The sequence below is a fragment of the Schistocerca piceifrons genome, chromosome 4 (assembly GCF_021461385.2).
Source record: "Schistocerca piceifrons isolate TAMUIC-IGC-003096 chromosome 4, iqSchPice1.1, whole genome shotgun sequence".
NCBI classification, from domain to species: domain Eukaryota; kingdom Metazoa; phylum Arthropoda; class Insecta; order Orthoptera; family Acrididae; genus Schistocerca; species Schistocerca piceifrons.
In genome coordinates, this window is record NC_060141.1 from 420050215 (window position 1) to 420063129 (window position 12915).

Below are 12915 nucleotides of genomic sequence, written 5' to 3' on the forward strand. Positions count from 1 at the left end.
ATGGTCCATATGCTCTCACTTTGTTCATTAAACGACTGTGGGGAACTGTATCGAACACCTTGCGGAAGTCAAGAAACACGGCACCTACCTGTGAACCCGTGTCTATGGCTCTCTGAGTCTCGTGGACGAATAGCGCGAGCTGGGTTTCACACGACCGTCTTTTTCAAAACCCATGTTGATTCCTACAGAGTAGATTTCTAGTCTCCAGAAAAGTCATTTTACTCGAACATAATACGTGTTCCAAAATTCTACAACTGATCGACGTTAGAGATATAGGTCTATAGTTCTGCACATCTGTTCAACGTCCCTTCTTGAAAACGGGGATGACCTGTGCCCTTTTCCAATCCTTTGGAACGCTACGCTCTTCTAGAGACCCACGGTACACCACTGCAAGAACAGGGGCAAGTTCCTTCGCATACTCTGTGTAAAATCGAACTGGTATCCCATCAGGTCCAGCGGCCTTTCCTCTTTTGAGTGATTTTAATTGTTTCTCTATCCCTCTGTCGTCTATTTCGATCTCTACCATTTTGTCATCTGTGTGACAATCTAGAGAAGGGACTACAGTGCAGTCTTCCCCTGTGAAACAGCTTTGGAAAAAGACATTTAGTATTTCGGCCTTTAGTCTGTCATCCTCTGTTTCAGTACCATTTTGGTCACAGAGTGTCTGGACATTTGTTTTGAGCCACCTACCGCTTTTACATAAGACCAAAATTTCTTAGGATTTTCTGCCAAGTCAGAACATAGAACTTTACTTTCGAATTCATTGAACGCCTCTCGCATAGCCCTCCTCACATTACATTTCGCTTCGTGTAATTTTTCTTTGTCTGCAAGGCTTTGGCTATGTTTATGTTTGCTGTGAAGTTTCCTTTGCTTCCGCAGCAGTTTCCTAACTCGGTTGTTGTACCACGGTGGCTCTTTTCCATCCCTTACGATCTTGCTTGCACATACTCATCTAATGCATGTTGTACGATGGTTTTGAACTTTGTCCACTGATCCTCAACACTATCTGTACTTGAGACAAAACTTTTGTGTTGAGCCGTCAGGTACTCTGTAATCTGCCTTTTGTCACTTTTGCTAAACAGAAAAATCTTCCTACCTTTTTTAATCGCTGATTCGCTGTTCTGCGTTAACTGTTTCAAATAGTTCGGATCTGTTTGTCACCAGAAGGTCTAATATGTTATAGCCACGAGTCGGTTCTCTGTTTAACTGCTCAAGGTAGTTTTCAGATAAAGCACTTAAAAAAATTTCACTGGATTCTTTGTCCCTGCCACCCGATATGAACGTTTGAGTCTCCCAGTCTATATCCGGCAAATTAAAATCTCCACCCAGAACTATAACATGGTGGGGAAATCTACTTGAAATATTATCCAAATTATCCTTCAGGTTCTCAGCCACAACAGCTGCTGAGCCAGGGGGCCTATAGAGACATCCAATTACCATGTCTGGGCCTGCTTTAACCGTGACCTTCACCCAAATTATTTCACATTTCGGATCTCCGTCAATTTCCTTCGATACTATCGCACTTCTTATCGCTGTAAACACGCCTCCCCCTTCACTGTCCAGCCTGTCTGCGGTATACATTCCAATCTGAGTTTAGGATTTCATTACTGTTTACGTCTGGTTTCAGCCAACTTTCTGTCCCAAGTACTATATGGGCGTTGTGACCGTTTATTAATGAGAGCAGTTCTGGGACATTTCTACAGATGCTCCTGCAGTTTACTATTAGCACGTTAATATTGTTATTCCCTGTTGCATTTTGCCTACTCCTACCTTGCCGCGTCTCAGGAGGCGTCTTGTCGGGCCTAGGGAGGGAATTCTCTAACCTAAAAAACCCACATGTGCACTCCACACGTACTCTGCTACCCTTGTAGTCGCTTCCGGCGTGTAGTGCGCGCCTGACCTATTCAGGGGGACCCTGCATTTCTCCACCCGGAGGTTGAGAAATTTGCACCCCAGATCTCCGCAGAATCGTCTGAGCCTCTGGTTTAAGCCTTCCACTCGGCTCCAAACCAGAGGACCGCGATCGGTTCTGGGAACGATACAACAAATAGTTAGCTCTAATTCCACCCCGCGAGCGAGGCTTTCCGCCTTCACCAATTCCGCCAACCGCCTGCACGAACTGAGGATGACCTCTGAACCTAGACGGCAAGAGTCATTGGTGCCAACATGAGCAACAATTTGCAGTCGGGTGCACCCAGTGCTCTCTATCGCCGCCGGCAGGGCCTCCTCCACATCTCGGATGAGGCCCCCCGGCAAGCAGACAGAGTGAACATTGGCCTTCTTCCCCGACCTTTCCGCTATTTCCCTAAGGGGCTCCATCACCCGCCTAACGTTGGAGCTCCCAATAACTAATAAACCCCTCCCCCGTGTGCCTGCTCGGACCTTGCTGAAGGAGCGGCCACATGTCCAATCACAGGCAGAGCAGGCGATGCCACACGGCCAGCCTCCACATTGACCCTCCGCCTTGTGCACCGTGAACGCTGCTGAACCCGCTACTCCCCTTTGGGGAGAGGGTGGCACAACCGCGCCCGGTACCCGCGAAGATGTCTCGACAGCAGGGACAGTGGGTGAAGCATGTAACACCTGGAGTGTACCATGTGACGCACAAGACTCCCCACTGCCGCTACACTCCGAGGCAGCAGCCTGAAGATGGCTGACCACGGCCAGCAACACGTTCAGCTGTTCGCGAACAGTGGCCAGCTCCTCCTGTGTCCGTACACAGCAGTCACACATCCTATCCATCCTATAAAATCAATTTACTGTAGAGAGTTAATCAACTTTTAACTAGACTGCTAATTCACTAAAGGCGGCTGACTTAACTGTGGTTGCTAGACACTTCTTGTAGAAAACAATGAAAATAGCGCTACCTGTCTCTGGACTGTATTGAAAACAAACACTAGCACTACTGGCACTATGGTTGACTAAAGGTACTCTATTACTAGCACTCGACAATTAAAGCTTCCTACAAGCAAAAACACACGGAAGAAGTGACAAGTATGAGAGGACCCACTTGATGTCTTTGGGCAGGGCAGGATTAGAATTTCACCGTCCTTACATAATTAAGCATGTTATTGTTGCTACTTGCCTTCTAATGGCGGAAGTTAAGAAGTTAAAATTAAGTGATTATTGGTCCAAAGATACACTTTTGAACACATTCCCAAGATCATTTTTGTCTACTACGGAGAATTCTGCGCTCCAGTGATAATTCAGCAAGTACTGGAGGTGACAGTCTATTTAAAATTAGAATGACTGTTGACAAAGTTCATAAGACATTTCATAATTAATTTTTTCCACATCAGAAGCTTTGTATACATGAAAGGCTCTTCCTGTTCAAAGGATGATTATCTCTTAAGCAATTTATTCCAACCAGGTGCAGTAGATTTGGAATAAAGACATTTGTACTGTGTGACAATCAGAGAGGGTATATTTTGGATTTTATTGCATATACAGTACCAACAACAGAAATTGGGTTCCACAATTTAGGGAAAAGTGGCAATATAGTGCCAACTCTTATGGGACCATATTTGGAACAGGGTCATATTCTATATGTCGATAATTGGTACTCCAGCCCAGACTCGTTCATCTGGTTTCAAAACCACGGAATAGCTGCTTGTGGCACTGTCCATAAGAATAGGTGCAACATGCCAAAACTGCAGAAGAAATTAAAATGAGGAAAAACTGAGTTTAAGTCCAGGGACAGGATCCGTGCTATCAATTGGTGCGATAAGAGAGTGGTGTCCATGTTAACCACAAGTTTTACAATACAAATGGTTAAAACAGAGAAGACTGAAAGAAATGCTGGCGAAAAAATATAGAACCCACAACGTACTGTAGATTACAATTCAAGTACGGGTGCAGTTGACCATTGTGACACGTTCCTGAGCTCAGTTGGACAATAGTGTTAGACTGTGAAATGGTACAAGAAATATTTTTTTCATGCCGATCCAAAACCCAGATCGAAAAGAAGGATGGGAAATAGTTGCAATAGGTTAAAAATTATTCAAACAATTCCTGACCTCTTCATATGTAGCAGTTTGCTGGCAAAAGAATGGAGTTGGTGATTGAGATGGTGCAATGTCTGTACTGTGGTAAATGTAATTACACAGAGTACATTGTACCAGTATAACAAAACCCATATATTAATCTACATGCGATACATTTAAAATATTAACATGTAACATAGACAGTTATATTCTTTTATCCTAAATAGTACTTAATAGACCACATTCAGTCTACCTGTACAAAACCTGTTTTCCACAACTGATTTCAAACACCTTTGATCACCGAGAAATAACATGCAGAAGTTAAAACTCTGTTCTCAGTGCGATTTTTCTTGCTACTTTGCCTCTGTTGTTAAGCAATATTGGAAATGAAAACTCACTGTTCCGGGGAGGATGAGGGGCTTAAAATTGGTTGTTCCAATGAGACTGGCTTTGAAGCATTAATAGAAAATGGTATATGTAAAAGAAGTATCGAATATATCCAGCATTCCTCTATTCATAAAAATCAACATCATTTCGACTAATTTGTAGATAATTGAAAATAGCAGGGGAATAAAATTTTTTATTCCATATCTTTGTGTTATCATTCTAAATTTCATTTTCATCATGCATTCACTCTACCAGATATGTGAATCCAAAGTTTACATTGTTTTCGGGAATGATTTTCATGCCCAACTTTCATTCAATTATACAGCTTGGAATGTTTTATAGAGCATTGTTTTTAGCAAAATCAGAACAAAAATACCACATTTTTGACATTTTTACATCTTCAATTTTGTGCTCAATTCATTCGGTACTGGAAAGTGCTATGCAAATGAAACATTATAATTGAGAACCTTGTGTTGTTAGATTACTACATGCCAAGTTTCACGTTCATCATAGCATTAGCCTAGGAGATTCAAGAAACCAAACTTCGAAATTTTTTTTGGTGCCTTTTTTTTGGGCAATTTTACCTACTATTTTCTGGCTCAATATGGCTCATGAAATTCTTTTAATTATTATTCTTAAGAGAATGCATAGAGTTGTAAAGATGGCCAACTCTGATTCTTTTACAAAAACTATTTCCCAAGGTATTACAGCTCAGAGTCGCCAAAAATTCACGCTGGCTCTGGGCGAGGTGTAATCAGTCCAGAAGTATTCAGCACAGGGTGGGCTGCACAGCACAGGCTGCTCTGGTCCCTGTGCCAGTTGCAAAGGATAGGCACTTAGCACAGGTAGCCAGATTACACCGTAGGCCATGGCACCTCAACACGCCAAGCAGATGACGCATCTCCAGCAGTAAAGGGTTAAACAGCAGACTCAAACACATAAAACCAAGATCAACATTTCGTCTATCAATAAAAAGGATTACCCACATGATGTTTCTAAACAGGAAATCTACAAGAAAGGTACAGAATCAGACTATGAAAAGTCCACGTTGGAATATCAACAATGTTATGACAAGGATAGATTGCTGCTCATGGTGAAGGTGACACACTGAGATCCAGACAAGCACAATAAAAAGACTGTTACACACTAAGCTTTCAGCCAAAGCCTCCTTCAGAATAGAAAACACACACATTCACACAAGCAGGCACACCTCACACATCCACGACTGTTATCCCTGAACACTGTGGCCAGAACAAAGTTCTCATGTTGAATGAAAGCAAAAATCCAGAGTGGAGCAGAGGAGGAGGAAATATATCAGGGTATAAGTGGGGGGAGAAAAGGGAAGAGAGAGGGGGAAGAGTTCATGTGGTACAGGTGAGTTTGGAAAATAACACCTGAAAACGTGAGGTTTGGAAAAGAAATGTGATCAAAAGGAATAATTATCAGTGGGATGAATCTGGGGCCTGAGGTGTCTGCCAAGACGAATAGCCACTGCCAAACAGTGGCCAAGAGCAAAGTGAGCCATGCTGTGGCACATGATGCAGATGAACATAACACGCGTGACTGAATGGCTGCTTCACAACCCGGGCCATCTCTATCCTCCCCTCCACTACCAGGTTTTCTGAACTGCGCAGATGGGAGTTATCCTTACAACACATTCTCTGCTCCCAAAATTATCTCGGCCTAAACATGTGGTAACACATTGTTCCTCGTCCTCCCTGCCCCGACCTGCCTCTCCCATCATATCACCACCTCGCAATTCACATCCCCTCAACCCTCATTAAGCGCTGCTCTCTCTCTCAACAACACACTGACCTTTTCCCCTTCTCTGCTGCTCTCCTTTTACACTCCCTGTTCTCCCACAGCCTCCCGACACTGCACCTGGCAGCCCTGTCCTGCTGCCATCTAGTCCCTGCACTCCTCCCTCTCCCCACCCATACCCTACCACCCTTACCCTCCTCCAGATTGCTCCTTCCTTTCAAGGCAACATCTGCATCTGGCCACAGCTGACAGGTGTTAGTGTGTGTGTGTTTTTTCTTTTCTGAAGAAGGCTTTGGCTGCAAGCTCAATGTGTAATGGTCTTCTCACTGTGCCTGTCTGCCACTCGACGTGCCATCTTCAAGGTGAGTAGCAATCTGTCCTTTCCGTAGTATTATAGAAAGGTACAAAAAAGGCAATTTTAATAGTCTTTCCCGAAAAGGATCTTCATGTTGCTATTGGCCTTTCGCCACAACTATGCAGTAATGATTTTGCCATGTTTACCCGACTGTAAGACTAGGTTTTTTCCCAAATTTGTAATTCCAAAAATAAAAGGTCACATATTAAACTACTGCTGTTGTGGTAAACATTTTGACAGCACTTTTACATTAATATAGGAGTCATCTGACATTTACGGATGAAGTTTTGGCTATTGACGTTCCATACAAATTTATTTTGAGGAGTTCCAAAGGGTATTGCTTAGCAAACAATACTGTCAGTCGAATAGATTTGAGATTTCCCGACATGCAGAAGTGCTCAATGTAGTGTCGATCTTGCTCAAACTATCGTGTCACCTTTGACTTTGTTTTCCTCTTGTATTATCAAAACAAAACATAGACAACCAATAAATGGCATAAATTCAGAATAGGTGTAATGGTAACTTTTTAAGCAGATACTTTACGTCAATAAAAGTTTGTAATTTTGATAGTCAGAGTACATTAAAAACAAATTTTTCTCATGGGAGGGGAGGAAGGGAGGGAGTACATTCCGTACATCAAAATGCGATACTTCATTAAAAAAAATTTTCAGTGTGTTACAGAATTAGTATTTCACAGCAAGTAACAGTTTGCTGCTTGTTGACATGTTCAATGCACTGAGTAAAATCACAACTGTGCAATTATTTTTTATTGCTCTTTACTGAAATTCTGATTATTTAATTATGCAGCAGTCACTAAATAGTAAATATGACAGCCAGTTACAGCACGCACAATACTATTATGATTTGAAGCATAAGCTATTTCCAATTTGTCGATAGTTAAAATATCTTACCACTTATCTTTTTACGAGTAAATCTCTCGATGATGAACGCTCAACAGCAAAAAAAAAAAAAAAAAAAAACACACACCCTAGAGTAGTAGTTCAATTTAAATGTTACAATGAAATGAAAATTCTGACTGCAACAAGCAAATATTCAGGATTAAATTCCGATCATATACCAACACCTAATTTCTTTGGAGCATTCATTACAGACTAGTGATGGTACCCTTGTTGAAACAATTTTAGGTTTCCCACACAAAATGTCTTATCATTTTTGTAGAAGAAGGTGCAAACAGTGTTAGTAGGTCAAACACTAATTGGAGAATATCTCCTGCAACCAATACGGTCTTCATTTAAAACTCAAAATTGTGAAAATTTATGTGAAATCAGTGAAAAATTAAACACAACTGTCATTATTTGTAACCTCCTGTTGCCTCTAATCAGCAGCACAATCCTTCCCACAAGTTCTTGTAAACTTTAATCACCACCCTCTTCTCTTTTAACCATGGACATTCACCGGCTCTGAACATTCACAATCATCTATGAACTGATAATTCATTGCCTTTTTCTCATAAGCTTCTGAGATGTAAATAGTACCTGTGACAACTCCAGCTATGAGCTTTCTCCCCAGGTACATGTGCTAGTAAGACTTTGGTGGTTAAATACCAACAAAATGGACCACAGATTTTGTGAAATAAGAGTATTATGTCAAACAATGGAGAGTCCAGGATGGAATAACATAAAAGGAGAGATTGAGTTGCAGACAGGCACAATGAAAGAGGCTGATAAAAATTTAGGTTTTTGGACCCGCAAGTCCTTTTTCAAAAATAGAAAAAAAACACACACATTTTCAACTCAACTTAAATATTTGACAGTCTTTCTCATTGTGCCTGTCTGAAACTCAATGTCGTGTGTATGTGGTGAGCAGCAATCTATCCTTTCTGTAAAATGTTATGTCACGTAGGTAGCAAGTTTTGTTAATGAGTCCAAGGAAAATTGTGGTAAAGCCACACATTTAAGGCATCCACAAGACTGCTGTCATTTTTTACTCTTGTATGCCATGTGCACTTACCTACCAGATGACTGTAGTTTATACACATAATCAAATCACACATTTGAGATTTGGATAATGGTTTGCTTTTTGAAAGCACAAAACGGGTCCAGACCAGAACACAAATACCTATGGAACACATCAGAGACAAAAAGACCATCTGTATGGTGCATGCATTGAAGATGCAGCTGCACCACAGTGTTTCCTGGATTCATCAACAAAACTTACTTCCTAGAGGATATGATAGGTTATTATTTTTATAATTCTAATTCTTTGGTCCAGTTTGTTGAAACTGAACCACTGAACCGTTACTAACATATCTCCATGAAGTGGAAACTGTAGGTCAAACTGTCAGATAAGTATCAGATAAGCTTTTCACATATGTTATGGTTTCAAACAACTCTATGGCCAATCTGAATAAAGTCCAGAAAAGTTATTGTGTTTAAATAGAAAGACTTGGAAGCAATTAATGATGAAGAGTTCCTATGAAAATAAGAATAATATGCATTTGTAGGTGTTGCATAAATGGGAACTCTAAGACTGAGACTCACGAACAAGATAATTTTTATTTTTTTAATGTGGTTAAAAAAATCCACCACAAACACTAGCCACATAATGCAAGTGCTAGCTCGGATCGGCATTATCACACAAAAACGGATACCGCCAGCACAATATGACCTCCACTGCAGATGTCGGATTCACGGTGAATGTATTGGCCCAAACAATAGTTCTAGCACATCTAAAACCACAACTCAAATATAAGTTGTAAGGAGAACTTTTAAGGTTACCTGGACTGTCAGTTCTACACCATTACACTGACAGAAACTGGGTATGTGTATTGTAGACAAAGCTTTAAGGTGCAGAATTGTTTATTTGTTACAAAAACATAATCTGAGAAGATGAGGCAGATCACTCAAAGACAAAAATCATAATTAATGTTTAACTGAAGTCCTGGAGAACTGTCACATCAGATTGGGAATACAAGAATAGTAACATCACTTACTCCATTTGTACAATGACTACACACATCCAAAGAAGAATATAACTGCAATATGAAACTCAAACTACTGTTTGGTCAATTTTACAATAGTACATGTAACACATCCTTCTGTCTCTACAATATTACATACACATTTTACACATGCAACTTCTTTGTGTGGCTTTTAAAACAATGATATTAGTGTACTTAGCAATGTCCATTTGGATTTGCAGAGCAATGAGAACCACAAAGATGGAATAACTCCTGCAGTGTGCTGTTTTAATACCAAGAAAAAGTAATATTAGATCAAAAATAATAAATCATCCAAGTTTCATGCATCTTCACTCTGAAGCCTTCCACAGTCAATCCCACGAGTTCAATTGAAAGTACCCTCACTTGATTACCCCCTCCCCTTCCCCTTATTCTATAGAGATGTGACAATTCACTATATTCCACATCATATAGGATTACAACACTTATATTAAACCTACAGTATCCCACCATCTGTTGACATACATTTATTGCATCACTATACAGAAGTAATGCTACAGATAAATACTCAAAACTGATATAATTAGCACCAGAGTGGCATGAGATTGGATAGCTTACTATCTGTTGTTTAGACATTCATTCATTGTTAGTATTAAATTCCGTTTTTCAGAAGTTTTACATCACTATCTCTTAACAGTTTTTCATTCTTTTATCATGCAGTAGCTGTAGCATCTACCATCGAATTATTACATCTTTAACGTATGATACGCGCATTTTATTATTCTAGAATAAAAAGCTACCCCTTTATTTCTTGACCTGACTATACAAATAATTCTTTCTGCTGCTTTAAGGCACCACTGGCTGCCCCCTTTGATTAGTTAATAAGCTAGATGGAAAAATAGAGACCAAATGCACAGTCCTTAACTCAAGCTGTCCAGGCAAATAAGCTTTCCAAAAATTTATGCTATGAAAATTTATTATACATTCCCTTCTAAAATTTTCACTGAGACTACACACAGTTGTTCTTCAAACAATATACACCTTACCACCATTATTATATGTGCTCAATGTGAGCAGGTGCACAGACGCACTGAGAGAGAGCGAGAGAGAGAGAGAGAGAGAGAGAGAGAGAGAGAGAGAGAGAGAGAGAAACTGTTTACTGACCTTTGCAACTTTTCTTTCTCTGAAAATAGGCGAGGTATTTCAGGCAGAAAGTCTTCCGACAGGGTGTGGTACAAGGCTCGTTCAACTTTAGATGTAGAGTCCCTGAAACCTTCAGTGACTTTGTCCCAGTCTTCTTCTGTGAAACAAACCACTTGCCACACACTACTGCTTTGTTCCTCTCCTTCTGAATCAGCTGGTGATTTTCCTCTCTTCTTCTTTCGTTTCTCATCCTTTAATCTTCGTTTCTTTTCTTTTACTCTTTTTTTCTGAGGAAGAAAAAGCTTAATTGTTTTGGCAACATGTATTATACAGACAATTTCATCACCAAATGAGTTGAAATATTAAGTTATTAAACAAATTGAAAAATGTATTAAACTGCTGATTTCTAGTCCCTGGTTAAATATATATTTTTAACATTAAATAATGGTAAATCCAGGTTGGAACGTAACAAATTATTTTTAAAATTATATTGCCATGTCAACATAATTACAATCATCACCAAATCCAAAACCAGGATAGTCAATAAAGTAAAACATTTCACTCTGATAGCACATTTATTATAAACACCGACAGACAGAACAAAACTGAACTCCCGTAGGGCGAGTGCTGCTACATATACAAACATCAAATAGGCCAGAATATGCAAACACTACAAACATAAGGAATTTCAAGAACCTTCAATAAATACTAAGTAACAAATAATTGCTGGTGATCAGATTTGAACCGGCAACTCACAGCGCGTGTCAGTCATGCTAAATGTTTTTACATGCACAGTCAGAAATCATTGAAATGTTGGACAGCATAGACAACTTATTCTATATCAACATTATGTCTATCGATTATCTCAAAAATGATCAACTGACACTTGGCAGTTAGACGTGACTTCGTTTCAGCGCCAGTGCTTACTGTGAATCATTGTTCAAGATTTTATGATGGGCAGCGAGGACAAAGCTAATATGCCATCAGAAAAAGAAAACAAAGCATATGTGTACATATCTTACGAAGTGGGAAGCTTTATATTCCTGGATTCGACAACGGCAGACAAATGATTATAAAGCAAATTGCTTAATCTGCAAACCTGAGTTTTGCATTGCACATGGCGGCAAGAATAATTGTGTGCAGCACATGAATATTTCAGGTAGTAATTTATTATTATGAATCCTAAAATAAATATCTTACTGTTCAGCATGTAGAAATCAGTAATTGGCAATTTTCTGAGTTAACTTCTTGTATTTGCTTGTAGGTCAAAAAAGCAAAGCAAATGATGTCAGTACTTCATCCAAGATAACCTTTCTTCAGCTCTCCTCACCGGGGTAAAAGCCTAACAAACGACAACATGAACTTTCATTAGCCTACCACACAGTACAATACAATCTAAGCTATAGGAGCTTGGACTGTGTGATCAAACTGTAAAGAAAAGTGTTCAGCGGGTCTAATGCCTCAAAGAAAATATCTGTTCAAGTGTCTGTCAGTTCATGGTGGTCAGAATCTCTTGTGACGCCCTTCCGTGTTATAGCGGTCCTCCTACACATTTTGTTATTTGCTGCTAACATATTTTAAACATAAGTTACAAAAATATTAATTTCAGAATATTGCGGAAATCTTCACGAAGAGCAGCAAGTGGAGAAAAATATTTTATTAATAATTTTTGGAAAATTGTGTTACATGGTGAAAAATCTGAAATGACGATAATGAACGTAATGGCCCCTAGAAGTGTGAATGATTTTTTGGACGTTTTAAATGACCTCAAAAAGTGTAACATGTTCTTTTCTTTAGCAACAGATGCCTCCATTCATCTAAACAGGAACACGATTCTAGTTGTAAGATGATATTTTGACCGCTTAATGTAATTAAAAAAAAAAAAAAAGGTTGCATTTCATAAAACAGGCAGAGGAAACTGCAATGGATGACTATAGGTTGTTAAAAAAATTCACTGTAATTAAATAATTTGAATGTCAGTAAATATCATCACACTATGCTGATGGTGCCAATACAAATTACGGTAAGCACCATTCAGTCCTGAAACTATTAAGGGATGAGAATGAAAAAATCCTCAAAGCCCGTTCTTTCAACCATGTGCTTCCTAATGCCATGAAATGTGCGTGCAACTGTTTACAATATGTAGATGTCGAAGCGTTAGTATCGAAAATATATGGTCAATTCTCTTGTTTTGCCAAACTAAGGGAAATGTTAAAATCATTTTTTGTATTTGTTAATGTTGAATGGGCTGAAATCCTGCCACATGTAGATGGTTCTCTTTTACACCTGCTGTAGAAAGGCTTTAAAAAAATTGGGAGCCTATAAAAGCGATTTTAAAAGCACAGAAGATTCAGACTTTCCGAGGC

The 12915-nt window shown here is 39.5% G+C and overlaps 1 protein-coding gene across 1 annotated transcript in view; it reads right to left on the reverse strand.

Annotated features, from left to right (window-relative positions):
* LOC124796318 (mucin-12-like) overlaps positions 1 to 12915 on the reverse strand; it is a 304314-nt gene that overhangs the window by 211587 nt on the left and 79812 nt on the right. The window contains exon 6 of the mRNA XM_047260448.1: positions 10571 to 10836. Coding sequence (XP_047116404.1) covers positions 10571 to 10836 — 266 coding nt within the window. The remainder of the gene's footprint in view (positions 1 to 10570; positions 10837 to 12915) is intronic.